The sequence below is a fragment of the Artemia sp. Qi Xiang Cuo genome, chromosome 1, assembly GCF_049724085.1.
Source record: "Artemia sp. Qi Xiang Cuo chromosome 1, ASM4972408v1, whole genome shotgun sequence".
In the NCBI taxonomy this organism is placed as follows: Eukaryota; Metazoa; Arthropoda; class Branchiopoda; order Anostraca; family Artemiidae; genus Artemia; species Artemia sp. Qi Xiang Cuo.
This window is the reverse complement of record NC_142794.1, coordinates 28,998,191-29,014,283: the sequence shown is the minus strand read 5'-3', so window position 1 is coordinate 29,014,283 and position 16,093 is coordinate 28,998,191. Positions and strand designations below refer to the sequence as shown.

General features: G+C 34.1%; 1 protein-coding gene and 1 non-coding gene across 3 annotated transcripts in view; both read left to right on the top strand.

Annotated features, from left to right (window-relative positions):
- Positions 1-16,093, top strand: part of Ptp69D (Protein tyrosine phosphatase 69D) — a 170,453-nt gene that overhangs the window by 95,071 nt on the left and 59,289 nt on the right. For both annotated transcript variants that reach the window (XM_089097834.1, XM_089097908.1), the window contains exon 15: positions 13,687-13,837. In XM_089097834.1, the coding sequence (XP_088953960.1) occupies positions 13,687-13,837 (151 nt within the window). The remainder of the gene's footprint in view (positions 1-13,686; positions 13,838-16,093) is intronic.
- Positions 6,863-7,054, top strand: LOC148956183 (U2 spliceosomal RNA). Its single transcript, XR_016142561.1, has one exon. It is a non-coding gene; the product is annotated as a U2 spliceosomal RNA (small nuclear RNA).

Sequence of the window (16,093 nt, the reverse complement as noted above, 5' to 3'; positions counted from 1 at the left end):
TCAAGCTAGAAGTAGGTTTGCTGTATTGCTCGGTTAATGCCTGTATGGTCTTCCAATCGTTGTCTTTTTCGTTCTTGTATCTTTTTTCGCTAAATGACTTTTTGTGTAGCGTGATATCTTCATTGGTAGTAGTTCTGCTTCTTTTTCTGTCACTACGGTTCAAATTAGGTTTTTTGGGATAAGGCTTCTTAAAAGTGTTTGGATTGTCATCCATTTTACGTTTGGATGCTGCCTTACTCATGACGACAATTTTTTTCGTCTTTTTTTGTTGATTTATGTAACTTCGATCGCTACACGACGTTTCTGATTCCCTGTTTTTTGACTGTTCAGCTCTTTTGTCAGACATTTTTTTCCTTCAGTTCTTAATTGCTTACTGTAATATAATACAATTATTTAATGCTTTCACTTTTACGCAAGCCACTCTTCAAAGTAACTGATGAGGCAACTTGAATGTTTGCTTCTTTTATATTGATACCTAAAATGACGTCACTTCGTTTTGATATACCAGGAGTTTAACTCTTAATATGACGTCACTCATTTTTGTAACCTACGATGGAATATGACGTCACTTTGGCATATGAAGATGCAGTTTTTGTCCAAAGTTTTATTTTATTATAATATTATCTTTTGTTAATAATAAAAGGCACTAAATATTGTAGCTTGCTTTCAAATGAGTCCTTAAACGGCGTTCTGTGTTTTTTCCACTTTATCTCTAGTGATGACAGGAAAAAATATCAGTCCTGCAGATGGAAATGTGATTTTCTTGTTGTTCAAGGCTGGAAGTGGTAACTCTCCTGTGTTGCAGCAAACTTTTACCTTTGACTGATTATTCGGAATCATAATCACTATTCCTGATTCAGCTTCTTATCTTTATTGTTTCGAGCTTGACCGATTTTTCAGAACGTGTTTTATAGTTTTGGCTGCTAATGGTCTTGATTTGGTCTTAAAAATCGATTATTGTGGTTTTGAACATAGGATATTGGAATTTTCTTTTCTGGTATTAACAAAATTTTCTGCTCTGGTGTTAAACGTACTGAATTTGATGCTCTTATTTCATGAAAATTGCATCACTTCTTGGGAGGGTTGCTCTTCCTTCATTCTAAATTAAGCAGCATTTTTCTAGTCACCAGTTTACGGTTGGTAACTTCAATTTTCACTGACAAACTACTTTACATACTTGTGTCATAGTAAAAGTTAAATAATCGGAAATTGTTTGGTAGAAGAATGATAAAAATCGTTCTTTGAAAATCAAAAAGCAGAAATTAACATAAGCAGGGCTGAAAGAAAATGAAAGAGCTTTGTCAGTTTGATTTACTTTATATGCTGATATGGATTCTTAAAGTCTTAATAATTTTAGATTCATTAAAGTTAAAAAGGTGAAAACATTTAAAAAGTATTTTTCAAATTACGTTCTGGTCTTGAGAAAGCATGGGGGTTGTCAGCCCTACTTATGTTAATTTCTGCTTGTTTTGCGTTTGACTCGGTTATTTATTGTAATTTCTGTTCGGTTTGGGTTTCACTTATTTATTGATGGTTACTTATGGTAGTTTTACGCTTGGTATATTATTTTATTTCTGTTCATTTTTGGTTTAATGGAGTTCTTCAATTTTCTTTGCGGAAAAGCTTCTTTTTCGAAAGAGTTTTCAAGTTTATGTGTAATAAGTTTAAGCTATTACCAGTTGTGTTATGAGTTTTAATATCGCTCTTTACGCGGCTATGCCATTGTTGTTAACACAAATATCAGCCATGCAAAAGTTTAGTTCCTTATAGACAATTAATTTAAAAAACTTTTTCTACAAAACAAGTTTTCCAAAAAAAGTAAAGAGCTCCAATAAGCCAAGAATGATCAAAAATAATGTCAAATAATCTTCCAAGCGTAAAACTACCACAAATCAGTATCAATAAATAAATAAAACTCAAAACAATTAGAAATTACAATAAATAGCCGAGTCAAACTCAAAACGAGCAAAAAGTAACATGAGTAGGGGTGATATTTATTGACATAGTCTTTTTTATGGAAAAAATAATTCAGTTCTTTTTTTTATAAGAATCTATAGTATGGGTTACTATTTGTATGTTGGAGAAACTTTCTCAGCAATTTTAAATACTCAAACAAACAGTATTTTTTAATTTAATTTTATAGCTACCTGAGTTGATCTGAAAAATAAAACTTAATATCATTCCCAAAAGATTATATCAATGCTCTTTGACAAACTGGATAGACTTACACTCTTTTTATTTATTTAAATTGTAAGAGAAGAAGCATTAATAGTGGTATCCCCAAAAGTTTCGCCTTTTGATTTATTTTAAAGCAACATTTAGTTTTAAAGCATTATGGGTCTATTGCATAATTTTAGGGGGTTTGCATGCCTAATATCCCTGAAGACATAGTTGCTGGACTGTCCTACTATGCTGAACAAAATGGCTGTCTTAAAATTTTGACTGGATGCGTCTGGAAAATGAAGGGGCTTGAGAGAAGAGCTGCTTGCCCTCCAATTTCTTGTCACTCTTAAAAAAAGCACCAGAACTGTTTAATTTTGAATTGAATTAGGTCCTTTAAATAGCTCCTTTCAACGATATTTCTAGCTATTGTAGAGTGGTACTGCCTATCATATTGCTTATGTGCCCTTTTTGAAACCTGCATGCATACAGTGTTTTTCTTTAATTGAAACTCCTCAATGTTCCCTATTAGTTACATTAACTGTAGTGGTAGTATTAAAATTATGCATATGGTGCCATCTGGCTAGTTCAAAATCCCCCATAACTTACTGTTAAAGGTCTAAATTAATAATATAAGTTGTTCTTCAGACATGTTCAACATCTGCCTAAATATTCCTTAAAAGCTCCACTTATGACCCTTAGCTTGCGCAGTATCAATAATTGTAGCAGTATTAGTAGCCGTATACGCATAACACCTTTGGTTTCTTCAATATTCCCATCAGCACACGCTGAAACTTTCAGTTTAATACATATCATCAACCATTCTGGAAGCATTTCTGATGCGTCCGCTTGACACCCCGTATGGGCATAGTGTGTTTCGATTTAGCTCCATACATTTACTATATTCCCCAAATTTGTCGCCTTAATACGGTTAGTTTTAATAGCAGTAGTAGTAGTAGTAGTAGCTGTAGAAGTGGAATTAATTGTAGTAGCCTAAGCTTTAGTGGCAGTAAAAGCAGTAATAATAGTAGCAGTAGCAGTAGTATGAATAAAATCAGTAGCCCTAGGTTGCAAATATCTTATGTTGATCAGTTCAAAATCCCTGAAAACAAGCCTGTTAGTTTCAACTTCACACACCAAACTGTTCTTAAGATATTGCTGTTACACCCTTTTGACATCCTGCATACAGAGGGTGTGTTCTGATTCACTTCATCTCCCCCCTCAAAGTTTCTTAAAAACTTCACCCTCATGCCCTTAGGCATAGTTGTAATAGTAGTCACAGTAGTAGTATTGATAGTACTAGTAATATTATTGAATGTTGCTAGTACTACTTTTAGCAGTAGTATTAACGTATTGCCTTTTGGTCAGTTGAATATCCCTCTCATCAAGTCCTTTTAGTTTCAAATTAATACAATTAGCCGTTGCTGTGACATTGCTGATATGTCCCGTTGATAACGTGTATGTTCATATACTTCTGAACATATTTTATCTGAAATTTTCGTCTCTGTGCTCTTAGCCCTACAAGTAGTTGCAATAGAAGTAGTAGTAGTAAATATAGCATTAATAGTTGCGTTAGCAGGTGTGTGCAAATATTATTTTTTCGGCAGATGATCACCTCCCTTAAGCACATTCTGGAAGTTCCAATGTACCGTCACCATCAACACTTAGGAACCACTAGTTTGACAGTGATCATGCACAAAGTGCCTTTGGATTTAGTTCAAATTTCCTCTTAATACTGGGAATGGGGTATTGTGGTAGTAGTAGTTGTGGTAGTTGTAGTAGTATTGGTAGCATGCAAATACTGCCTTTTTGATCATCTCTCTTATCATTTCCTGAATTTTACAAATTAATATTCTCAGTCATTCCCGTGTTGTACCCTTTTTGCAATCCGTATACACGTAACGTGTTTTGATTTAGTTCAACACTCCCCTCAACATTCTCTGAAAGGCTCACCTGAATACCCTTCGTCTTCTTGGAAAGTAAAGTTCAAACATGAATACTTTTCTCAATATCATGTACTGTCTGTAAATAATTAACGAATTGCCTAACTTACAGCCTTTGTCCTGGGGACTATGGAGAGGTTAACATACCCAATACTGGATCTTTCAACAATGCTGAACAAAACAGCTCTTTTAAGATTTTGATCGGATATATTTTGGAGAATGATAGACTGGAGGGGGGGGGGCTGACGGACCTCTAGTCACTTTTGACTCTTAAAAAGGGCACTAAAACTTCCGACTTCCAATCAAATGAGCTTCATCCGATCCAAAGTTTATACAACTACTCGTTCTATAAAAGCCTTATGTATCCTGGGCATAACTTACAACCCTTGCGCATAAGCTCTAAGGACTGTGCCCACTCTAAAGATATTGTTACATGGTTTTTGAACTATTAATAACAAATGTCTATCTCATAATTTCAATTGAACGTGTTTTGTGAAAAGCGGATGCCAGGGAGCGGGGCTAGTTGCTCTCCATCATGTTTGACTTGTAAAAGGGACCTAGAACTATGCATTTCAAATCCAACTATGCATTTCAAATTCAACTATGCATTTCAAATCAAATGAGCTTCTTCTAAAGTTCAAATGCCAGCTCCTTCCATAAAAACCTTTTAAGCCCCTGGGGCTTAACTTACAACCCTTAGCCCCGGACTTAGGGGGATTCTGTCCATCCCATAGGCCATATTATATGATCTTTGGGCTATTTTTGAACAAACTGCTATCTCAAAATTTGTATCTTGAATTTTAAAGTTTTTAACTAGAACATTTGACATCCAATCAAATGAGCCACCTCCGGAGTTTATACGACCACCCTTTCCATTCAAATCTTATATGCCCTCGGGGTATAACTGATAACCCTTGCGCTGAGGGCTCTGATGGGGGGGGGGGGGTGGCATCCTCAAAGACATGATTTCTAGACCTTTCAACTGCCCTGAACAGAATGGCTATCTCAAAATTTTGATTAGATGTGTTTTGGGAATTGATGGGCTTGGGGGGGGGGGAGGGGCTCTTGGTGCCCTCCGATCAATTTTGACTATTAAAAAAGGCCCTTTCAATTTCCAATCGAATGAGCCTTTTTCGAAGTTTTACGACAACAAATGGCCATCTCAAAATTTCTTATCAGATGCATTTTGGGAAAATACGGGGTGTGTGGGGGGGGATATCTGCTCTCCGATCGCTTTGAATCTTAAAAAGGGTACTAGAACTTCTGATTACCATTCCAGTGAGTCTCTCCGAAGTTTATACGACCATCCTTTCTATAAAAACCTTATGTGTCCCCGGGGCATAAATTACAACCCTTGCCCCGAGGGCGGCGGGGGGTTTGCCATCCTCAAAGACATCAATTCTGGACTTTTTAACTACGCTGAACAAAATGGACATCTCAAAATTTTGATTGGATGGTTTTGGGGAAATGGTGAGTGTGTGGGGAGGTTAGTTCCCCTCCAACCACTTTTGACTATTAAAAGAGACTAGCCCCTGCCATTTCCAATTGAATGAGCCTTTTTCGAAGAGTCTACGACAACATGAGCCCCCTCAAAAGATTATGCGATCACGCTTTCTATATAAACTTTTTATGCCCCCAGGGCAAAACTTACACCCCTTGCCCTGAGGACTGTGGGGGGGGGAGGTTGCCATCCTCGAAGACGTAATTTTCGGACCTTTCAACTACGTCCAAACAAATGGCTATCTCAAAATTTTGATTTGATGTATTTGGGGAAACGGTGGAAGTGGGAGGGATGTTAGTTGCCTCCAATCACGTTCAACTATTAAAAGGACGCTAGCCTCTTTCAATTTCCAGTTGAATGAGCCCTTTTCGAAGTTTCTACGACAACTCCTTCGATACGAAGTGCCCTAGTCTAAATCTTAAAAACCAAAAAAAAATAATAATAATAATAATAAACAAATAATACATAGTGCCCTCATCGCTTTAGCAGTGCTATTACTCTGCCTATGACGTCCCAAAGGGACAAGCTTCACAGCCAAACCAAAAAGTTTAGGTGTATTTTCATTAGTCGTTATTTTCAAAACTTCTATTTCCAATGAGACCAGTTTCCGTTCAGCAAATCCTCCTAATCGAAAGCAAGTTGAAAGGCTGGGACGCCACATCGTAACTTTAAGTAATAGCTATGACTTACAGATTTGAATAAAACACATAACAACTAAGAGAGAAAAATCGGCCCCACAGAAACATAAATGTGAGTTGACCGTTGAATAACATAAACCATTTATTAAGTTGGTATCTGCAACACGACGCTCTAGCCCCACAGGGGCTTCTTGATACATTTTAAAATGGTAATTTGTATACTATGTTAAACTGTGTGTTTTGCTTTATTTGTGTATGCGTCAGCATCAGTCGTAAATTTTCACGACCCGCAGGGAGGAAGAGTATCTGTTTTCAAGATTTTTTTTTGCCTCCATAACTTATATTTAAAAAATATATAAATTAATATACTCCTGGTATTTTTATCGAAAAGGTTTTTTTTTCTTTTTTTTTCTTTTTTTTTGTGTGTGTATTTTCGTTACAGGAAGTGTAAACACTAATATATTTTTGTCCCCAGATTTTGAAGTAAATAAAATTGCTCCCCCCCCCCCCTCCTCCCTAATGTATAAATCTTTATTGGACGTGTTTGCAGTCAAAATGAAATTAATGACAAACTTTTTTACTTTTATACTTACAAATTCTTTGACATTCTGTGCGCAATTACCGTTTCTTTGCCCTTAGGGTAAAAGTAAACTGTGGTAATTTTTCTTATCAGCTTAATATATGATACAGTCCAAACACGGAGCCCTGAATATTAAATTGAGTTTAGCAAACGGGAGGGATGTAGGGGTTTATTCCACCTCCTCCGCTTATTGCTCAGGTATTGCAGTATTTGCGGGATCAGTGCACGCCTTTCAAGGGGAAACCATACTTACTGTTAGCCTATTAATATAGTATACCTCTCTGCTAGGTTCTTCGCAAGGTGAAGGCTATCAATTTTATATCTCGCACGCGCCTACCGTGAGGGATCAATATTAGGTATTGCTCACTTCGTATTGTTTTTTTTTAACAAGAATTAGCGTGCCAACAACCACTAAAACGTTATTTATGCTTTGAAAACTAAAGTCTAGATTATTATGTAATCTAATTTATAGAGTGAGAAATCCCTGTTTTATTTCTTTTTTATAAAAGCTATATGGATTTCCTGATCATTAAGGTGCGCAGGGGAATTTTCTGGGTAGAGTTATCGACTGGAGGGAATTTTCTGGGTGGAGGGGGTTTACCTGAAAAATCATATAAAAATGCACTGCAGTTATTAAATTTTAAGGTATCAGCAAACCCCTAGGACAATTATTCAAAGTCAAACTCTCAAATTGCAGTGCATTATCTTACTAATCCCACTATTACCTAGCCTAGAATTTCCTTGCAATAATAAAAGAGAACCGAAAATGAACCATTACAACTGTTCAGACATGAAAGTAAAAATCAAGGCCTAACCTTCTAAATAGCAATACAATTATCCAGTATGACAAGGGCTGCGAAATCCCTAAATCGGCAGCTCTTTCTCCTGAAAGTTTACATATTCTGTATTGGAAACGTGAATGAATACTACTACTACTGCTAACAACTTTACACAGCAACAAGCCACCTAAGGCCAACACAGCTACGCACGCTCCTCCTCCATCCCAATCTATTCAAAGCCTCCCTCTTTACACCCTCCCAGGAAGTTCCCATTTCCCTTAAATCTTTCTTTATGACATCCTCCCACCCCAATCGTGAACGACCTGCTGTCCATTTAGGCCTAGATGGTCGGCCGAAAAGTACAATCTTCGGCAATCTGTCATCCTCCATCCATTTTTGAAACATGAATGAACACAACAAACCATTACCGGTTGGTAATTGCAAATGCTGGAATCCCCCGAAAAGTCCAATAAAAATGCAGGACAGCACTAACGTGTCAAAAAACGTTTAGGGAAATCTGTCATTTTCTAAAGTTTAACTCTCCCAAGGTTGTGCGTTCTTCGATTGAACCCACTATTACCCAATCTATGATTTACATATAAATAAAAATAAAAAAGAACAGAAAATAAACAAATACAACTTTTCTTGTATGAAGCAAAAATACACGTCTAAACTTCTAAATGCCATTGGTATTATCCTAAACATGACAGCGGCTCCCAATACCCTAAATCGACAGTTATTTCCCCTAAAAGATTAAGTCTGCTACATTGAAAATATGTTTGAATACAACAAAACATTTTCGATAGATAATTGCAAATGCTGCATGACCTAATCAGGGTTGCCACTTGGTGAGAAAAAAAACGCTGGATTTTTCTGATTTTTCGGCTGATTTAGTGATCTTTTTGAAAAATCAAGTAACTTATGTGCTGGTTTAGTTGGATTTTTTTTTTTTGTTTAGCCAATATGAAACATGACCAAAAATAGTGATAAATCACTGGAGGGTGGCAACCCTCGACTTATTGCCTTTCAAAATCTTTAAACTTAGAGCTCCACTTTACATACTAAGAACGCCTAAATTTAAACTAAGTTTTTAAGTCTAGGTTGTCTTATACTTTCATGTGTAAAGGCTTGTTTTATTTATTTAGTTGAAGTAAAAAGAACAACTTAAACTAGCTTAACTGTCATTAAATTTCACTTAAATTTCGTAAACCCCTCCTCAAGAGGTCTAATGTATTACCCCCCCTCCCCCCATGCTGTAAACCTTTAACAATAGTCGAACGATTAGAAAGTTTTTTCCAGTATATATTTTTATATACTGCTATATGGTAGCTGAAGCTGTCATGACTCTTCCATTGTTTCCATGACTTGAACAAAGATTCCCTTGCTAATCTTTGACATATTAACAAAATTCTGAAAAAGATAAAATTAATTTATTGCAAAGCCCTTCAGAAAGTGACAATAATAAATATGGTCCAATTTTTTGTATGCTCTGGTCAATGATCTTCAAACTTGGCCATTCTTCTGTGTTTTCAGCTTTGAGAGGACTTGCTCTTTTTCCAAAATTCAGTTATACTATTTTGCTGAAAGTGAGAATTGTCTCTAAGTTAAATACAATTCGTGCTATTCTATATATCCTACAGTTGTATCAGTAGCTGGAATGAAAGCCTTGGCTCAATATTGTCAAACAACCATCAATATTTTGTTCTACCACTGTGTTGTTCCATCGAAAAAACCAGCGAAATTTTCACCATTTGAAAAATTCCTCACCATATTTAACACCTCATCATATTCAGTGGTGTCTACATGGTCAAGGGATTGAATGTGATTATCCCTTGTATAGTATAAACCCCAATTATATAAATTGACTCTATTCTTATTGGAATCATCTTCTTTGAAGCATTCCTCCTCAGTAGCAGGATTCAAGCTAGAAATAGGCTTGCTGTATTGCTCGGTTAATGCCTGTATGGTCTTCCAATCGTTGTCTTTTTCATTCTTGTATCTTTTTTCGCCAAATGACTTTTTGTGTAGCGTGATATCTTCATCGGTAGTAGTTCTGCTTCTTTTTCTGTCACTTCGGTTCAAATTAGGTTTTTTGGGATAAGGCTTCTTAAAAGTGTCAGGATTGTCCTCCATTTTACGTTTGGATGCTGCCTTACTCATGACGACATTTTTTTTCGTCTTTTTTTGTTGATTTATGTAACTTAGATCGCTACACGACTTTTCTGATTCACTGTTTTTGGGCTGTTCAACTCTTTCGTCAGACATATTCGTCCTTTAGTTCTTAATTGCTTACTGTAATATAATACAATATTCAATGCTTTCACTTTTACGCAAGCCACTCTTTAAAGTAACTGATGAGGCAACTTGAATGTTTGTTTCTTTTATGTCGGTACATAAAATGACGTCACTTTGTTTTGATGTATCAGGAGTTTAAGTCTTAATTTGACGTCACTCATTTTCGAAACCTACGATTAGATATGACGTCATTTGGCATATGAAGATGCGTTTTTTGTCCAAAATTGTATTTTATTACAATATTATTAATAATAAAAGGGACTAAATACTGCAACTTGCTTTCAGATGAGTTCTTAAATGGTGCTCTGTGTTCTTTCTACTTTATTTCTAGTGGTGACGGAAAAAAAATATCAGTCCTACTGATGGAAAATGTGATTTTCTTGTTGTTCAAGGCTGGAAGTTGTAACTCTCCTGTGTTGCAGCAAACTTTTACCTTTGATTGATTAATCGGAATCATAATCACTATTCCTGAATCAGCTTCTTATCTCTTATTTTGAGCTTGACAGATTTTTCAAAAAGTATTTTTATAGTTTTGGTTGCTAATGGTCTTGGTTTGTTCTTAAAAATCTATTATTGTGGTTTTGAACATAGGATATTGAAATTTTCTGCTCTGTTGTTGTCAACCATACTAAATTTGATGCTCTTATTTCATGAAAATTGCATCACTTCCTGGGAGGGTTGCCCCTCCTTCATTCTAAATTAAGCAGCATTTGTTTAGTCACCAGTTTATGGTTGGTGACTTAAACTTCACTGACAAATTACTTAACATACTTGTGCCATAATAAAAGTTAAATAATCAGAAATTGTATGATAGAAGAACAATAAAAATCGTTCTTTGAAACTCAAAAAGGAGAAATAACACAAGTAGGGCTGAAAAAAAACAAATGAAAGTGCTTTGTCAGTTTGATTTACATATGCTGATATTGATTCTTTAAAGTCTTAATATTTTTAAATTCATTAAAGTTAAAAAGGCGAAAAAATTTTAAAAGTATTTTTCAAATTACGTTCTGGTCTTGAGAAAGCATTGGGGTTGTCAGCCCTACTTATATTAATTTCTGCCTAGTTTGAGTTTGACTCGGCCAAACTAAATTAATACGAAAAAAATAAACTCAAATTTAAATACTACTAAAACGCATAATTTTTTTTTTCAAATCATACATCTAATCAAATAGGTCGTAGTTAAGTACAATAAAAACTCAAAATTATGCACATTATAATATTTTATGTACCTTGTCAACAAGTACATAGCCTATCTATTGGCCTAATTAGGGGACTTTGCGGAGCCTAGGATTTCTTTCATGGTAAATGCACCAAAATACTTCATAATCATCATTACATTAACTTCAAAACAAAGTAGTTTATGTTATAAAATATTCAAGTGGCTCTCATAATTTAAAACACACTCCAGTGCTTGGTGTTTCTTTGGTGTTTTATAGTGTAATAATAAGGCAAAATTACTGTAGTAATAACTGTCTTATGTGTCGGATAAGTTTCTGAAACAAAAAATCAATTCCTAAATATAAAGAAATGGCAAGAGTGCCAAACGTTAGATGGCTTTAGTGTTTTTTTTTTTTTTTTACTCTGATGCCATTTTCTCTGTTAACTTTGGGTGGACGTTCTTTTATATGGACGTTAAGAAGAGCACTCTTGTATTGCCTTCTTACGATATATCCAATGTTGAAAAATTCCCACATATGCTATTTAACCTATTAACCATATTAATTTAAATTCATGTTTTTAATTTAAACCCTAATACATTGACACTGATATTAGATCAATTAGCTCTGTGAAACGAATATCAGAAAAAATTGATGAAGCAAAGAAGTCGCTCCTCTTGGTTCTAAATTACTATTGAGTGAGTGGAGGTTGTTCTCTGAGTTTATTTGCGCTCTTAGATTTAATTGTGGATTTAGGTTATGCTAAGGATATCCCAAGCTTGAAGAGGAATGTATCCTGAGAACAATCCTGAAAAGTTGTCAGAGTTTATGCTACCTTGTAGTTCTTGTAAATCATCACAGTGAAGTTAATTCACGAAACTATGAATATGGTGCAAAATGTATTCTTTCGGGGGGGAGGGGGGGCAAATTGGTCCTTTTTCAATTTTTCAATCAAAATACCCTGAAGAGGATATTTTCAAACAAAAATATCCCCTTTAACAGGTAATTTCCAATTTCTAGTAGAGTGGCAAAAATTGAGGATTGATTCTCCCCCCCCCCCCTCCCTCCCTTCCTCATTGAGAACCACTAAATAGTCACTAAAATGAAATGTAATGACAAAAAGTGGATAACTTTAGAAAGTTAATCTTTTCTTTCTTTTTTTTCCTGTTGCAAAGAGGATGACTTGTCGGAGGTCTTTGCCGAAATATCTGCTTTATCTTTTTGTTTTGTTCAATGACTCAAAATCACCAGCGGTGGGTGAAAATCCAAACAGTTTGCTTTTTGTTTCTTGATTATTTTTCTTCGTTCTTCGTGGTTTTATCGTATGCTGTATATAGCCAGTGTGGTCTCAGAACGTATTTAAGGTGTATTTAAATACTTATATATTTATTTTGTGTTTTTTATTTGTTATTATTTGATTAAAATAAGTTTGACTATGATAAACAAAAATTATTGGATGGGTTATTAAACATTATTATTATCATTTACTATATATGATTTCATTATAATAACAAATAAATGATTTAGGCACAAATATAATGTAGACATCATTTAATTTGTACAAGTATATTTTCTAAAAATTAAATGATGCTCTCAAATAAAGAAAGATATTCGAGTATTTAAGGACTGCTCTTTCATTTGTAAGAATTGTCCATTTATAAGAATAAAAGTGATAGATAATAGTCTTATTTTCTGTATCTTTTAAGAAATTAGGGATTTTTTGTTTTGTCAACTCAAAATGTATCAGCTTAGTAATTACATTATTAGTGATTATATAATAGTCTTATTTCAGTATCTTTTAATAAATTAGGGATTTTTGTTGTAGACTTATAATGATGCAGTTTATGATTATGCTCAAGGGTTTAATGACTACTTTAGTCTGTAAAAATTACCAATGAATTTTGGAGCTTGCTGTTACTGTAATTTACCACTTAACTGGAAAATCATTACTACGGAAGTATCAGATAATACCTTCATTTTATTTCCTTTTACTGCTGCTGCTAATCATTAACTGAAGCAACAAGCCGCCTGAAGCCAATAAAACTGCACAAGTTCCTCTACCCTAGCTGATTTAAATCTCCATTCTTTACCTACTCCCATGAAGTTCTAGTTTCCTTAAAATCCTTCCTTATAACCTCTTACTACCCCATTTGGAGACGAACCATTAAAGGTCGTCTTCGAACGACCTTTAATTAATGTTATTTAAAGGTTGTCTTCGACCACCTTTGTCTTCGAGTCCTGTCCATCTCAACCTTATAGCCCTCGAAAGCCCTCATTATAGCCCTTGAAAGGAAATAGGATAGCCTTTTTCGTGTACTTTGTTGTTTGACATTCTTTCGGTCAAATGGATGTCCAAAACTATTCAAAGACTGATTCTCTGCCGAATAGTTAACAAATTTTACTCTGCCTTTCAAAGTGTCCATGTTTCATAACCATACTGGACCACTGTGACTTTTTTAGCTTCCAACATTCTTTATCAATTTAAAAAGCAATCCAAACTTTTTTCAGCAATAACAGGACATCCTGGGCCTTGGCTATACTATTATATGAATGTTTTTAGTGTTTGTAGGTTGTTTGTTTTATTGTTTGTTTGTTTTTATTGTTTTTTTTTATTGTATTTTGTTGTAATGTAGGTTCATAATGAGACAGCTTCGTGATGGAAGAACTTTACTTACCTCACATGAGCCACTAGTCTCAATAGCCCCAATTCCAAAAGAAGAGATGATGGCTGCTTTTCTCGAACGAAGAAAGGATTCTGATTATGGATTCCAAGAAGAGTTTGAGGTAAAAAAAAAAAAAAAGATTGTTTTTATTGTAATGGGTAATTTGAAAATACGCATGTTCTGGGTAGGGGCTAACAACATGAAGTTAAATAATTGTTTAATTCGCTTTGATCCTTAGATTATTCTATTTTATAAAGCTGGATTTAAGTATTTTCTAGTATTTAAAGAGGGTATCACTTGGAATATGTAGATTGAAATTTTGAAGTAGGCCACTACACCCCAATTTAAGAAGATCGTAACGTCAAAGTGAAACGTTCATAGCTTAAGGACGCTTTAAGGCGATTTTTTTAGTTATGTTCTCTTTCTCCTCCCTTTTTACCACGAGTGTAAAATATTATTCTAAAATTTAGAGGTTATCCACAATTCTAAGTAAATGGAGAATGTCTTCCAACTAGTAGCCTATGCTTGGAAACGGCAATTTATTTCCAAAATAACATGCAAGAAATGGTAATTTTTCCCAAACTAATATACTAGTAGTGCTAATCTTTTCTATGGTAAATTTTCAGGTACGAAAAAATCTTTAGGTATTTGAAAACTTTGACTCGATAATAGTAACATAGTAACTTTCGGGCAGCCCTGTTTTCTTCAAAATCGATTTTAGTAAAAGAATACTAATAAATCAAAACATTAACAATTTAATAGAAAATTACTAATACTAGCTTCAAATTTTAATTCTCGAAGATCTTATTTAGCTGTCAATTTTCTGTATTGTGAATTGCATAAATTTAAAATACAGAATCATTGATGAGCGTGCGTGTTCATTAACCTAGTAATATTAAATTGCTTGTCATAAATTTAGTTGTATTCTTGTTCTTCCTGAATATTCTTGTTGAAGAATATTCTATTGAAAAAAATCTTTTTCTTCAGGGAAACCGACATTAAATTTGAATTTATTTGCTAGTGTCTCAAACAGGTAATAAAATTGTAGATTTTACAAAAAAATGTATGTAAAATCGTGTTTGAAATTGTTTTGGCCTTCACAAATTGTAAGATATTTGTATTTTCCATATGTATAAAGCCAAAACCTATAATAAAGTCTTTGTTTTATTCCTTGTATTGTATCAGGTAATTTTCTTTCTAAGGACTAACAATACGTTTATTATATCATATAAGATGAAGGTTATCTAATTGCTTTTTTTTCTGTAAAAATTTGTTCTTTTTAATATAAGTGTTTGTGCTTTTTAATCTTTTTTTATCTAGGCATGCTCTTTGTACCTTTTTGTCACAAATTGATAATGTGCCAACTTATATATGCTTTTAGCATCCAATTCCTGATTAAAATCCATCCTCAAATCTTCGCCAGCTCGCTGAAACTTATAAAGCTGCAAATGTTTATGACTGTTAAGTCGCGTTTGCAAAGTAAAATTCAATCAATAAACTGAAAGGGGAGAAGAATGGGCAGCACTTTACTGATAAAGAATTTACGTTTACACATTGGCAGGAATTTATTAGCTTGTGGTACAGAAACAAATTTAAAATATAGTTTCCTAAAGATGTATAATTTTTACTCATATGTTTTTCCAACTAGAAGGAATTCCGTTCAAGATTTGCCTATAGGCTTCATCAAGAAAAAAATGGGCCTGAAAATGCAGATTTTTATTTATTCGTCCCCCCCCCCCCACTGAAAAAGACTGTAAGGTTCTGGGTTTAAGCAGCTATGATCTATGCTATTACTACTTCTTTTTTTCTTTTTCTTTTGCATAAGAGGTTGTTCGAACTCGGTTATCTCTAATCTGCGTAATATTTTGGCACGTTTAGAACTAGAATAAATTCGGTTAGTTGAGTTAAACTCAACTGCGATCTTTAACTGGATGACAGATGGTTCTTAGCTTATGTAATTAATAAATTGAAGAAAAATAGTTAAGTTGCTAAAATAGTTACTAGAATAAATTCGGTTAGTTGAGTTAAACTCAACTACGATCTTTAACTGGACGACAGATGGTTCTTAGCTTATGTAATTAATAAATTGAAGAAAAATAGTTAAGTTGCTCATATAATAAATTGAAGAAAAATAGTTAAGTTGCTCATATGATGCTAAGTGTTGTTCCTAATATTTGGCAGAAAATATTTTGTGAACGAAGCACCTTTAAACTTCTAAAGGATTTATTTAATTATCCTTCCTCCATATCATGCCTTGGCTTTTGGAGGGAACATGGTTGTGTTAAGTTTTTCTAGTATTTGATATTAAATAATACAAAAATAAAACTTATGCTGTTTTTTTTAAAACAACAAGCTGTTTTGGTCTTTCTTTAAATTT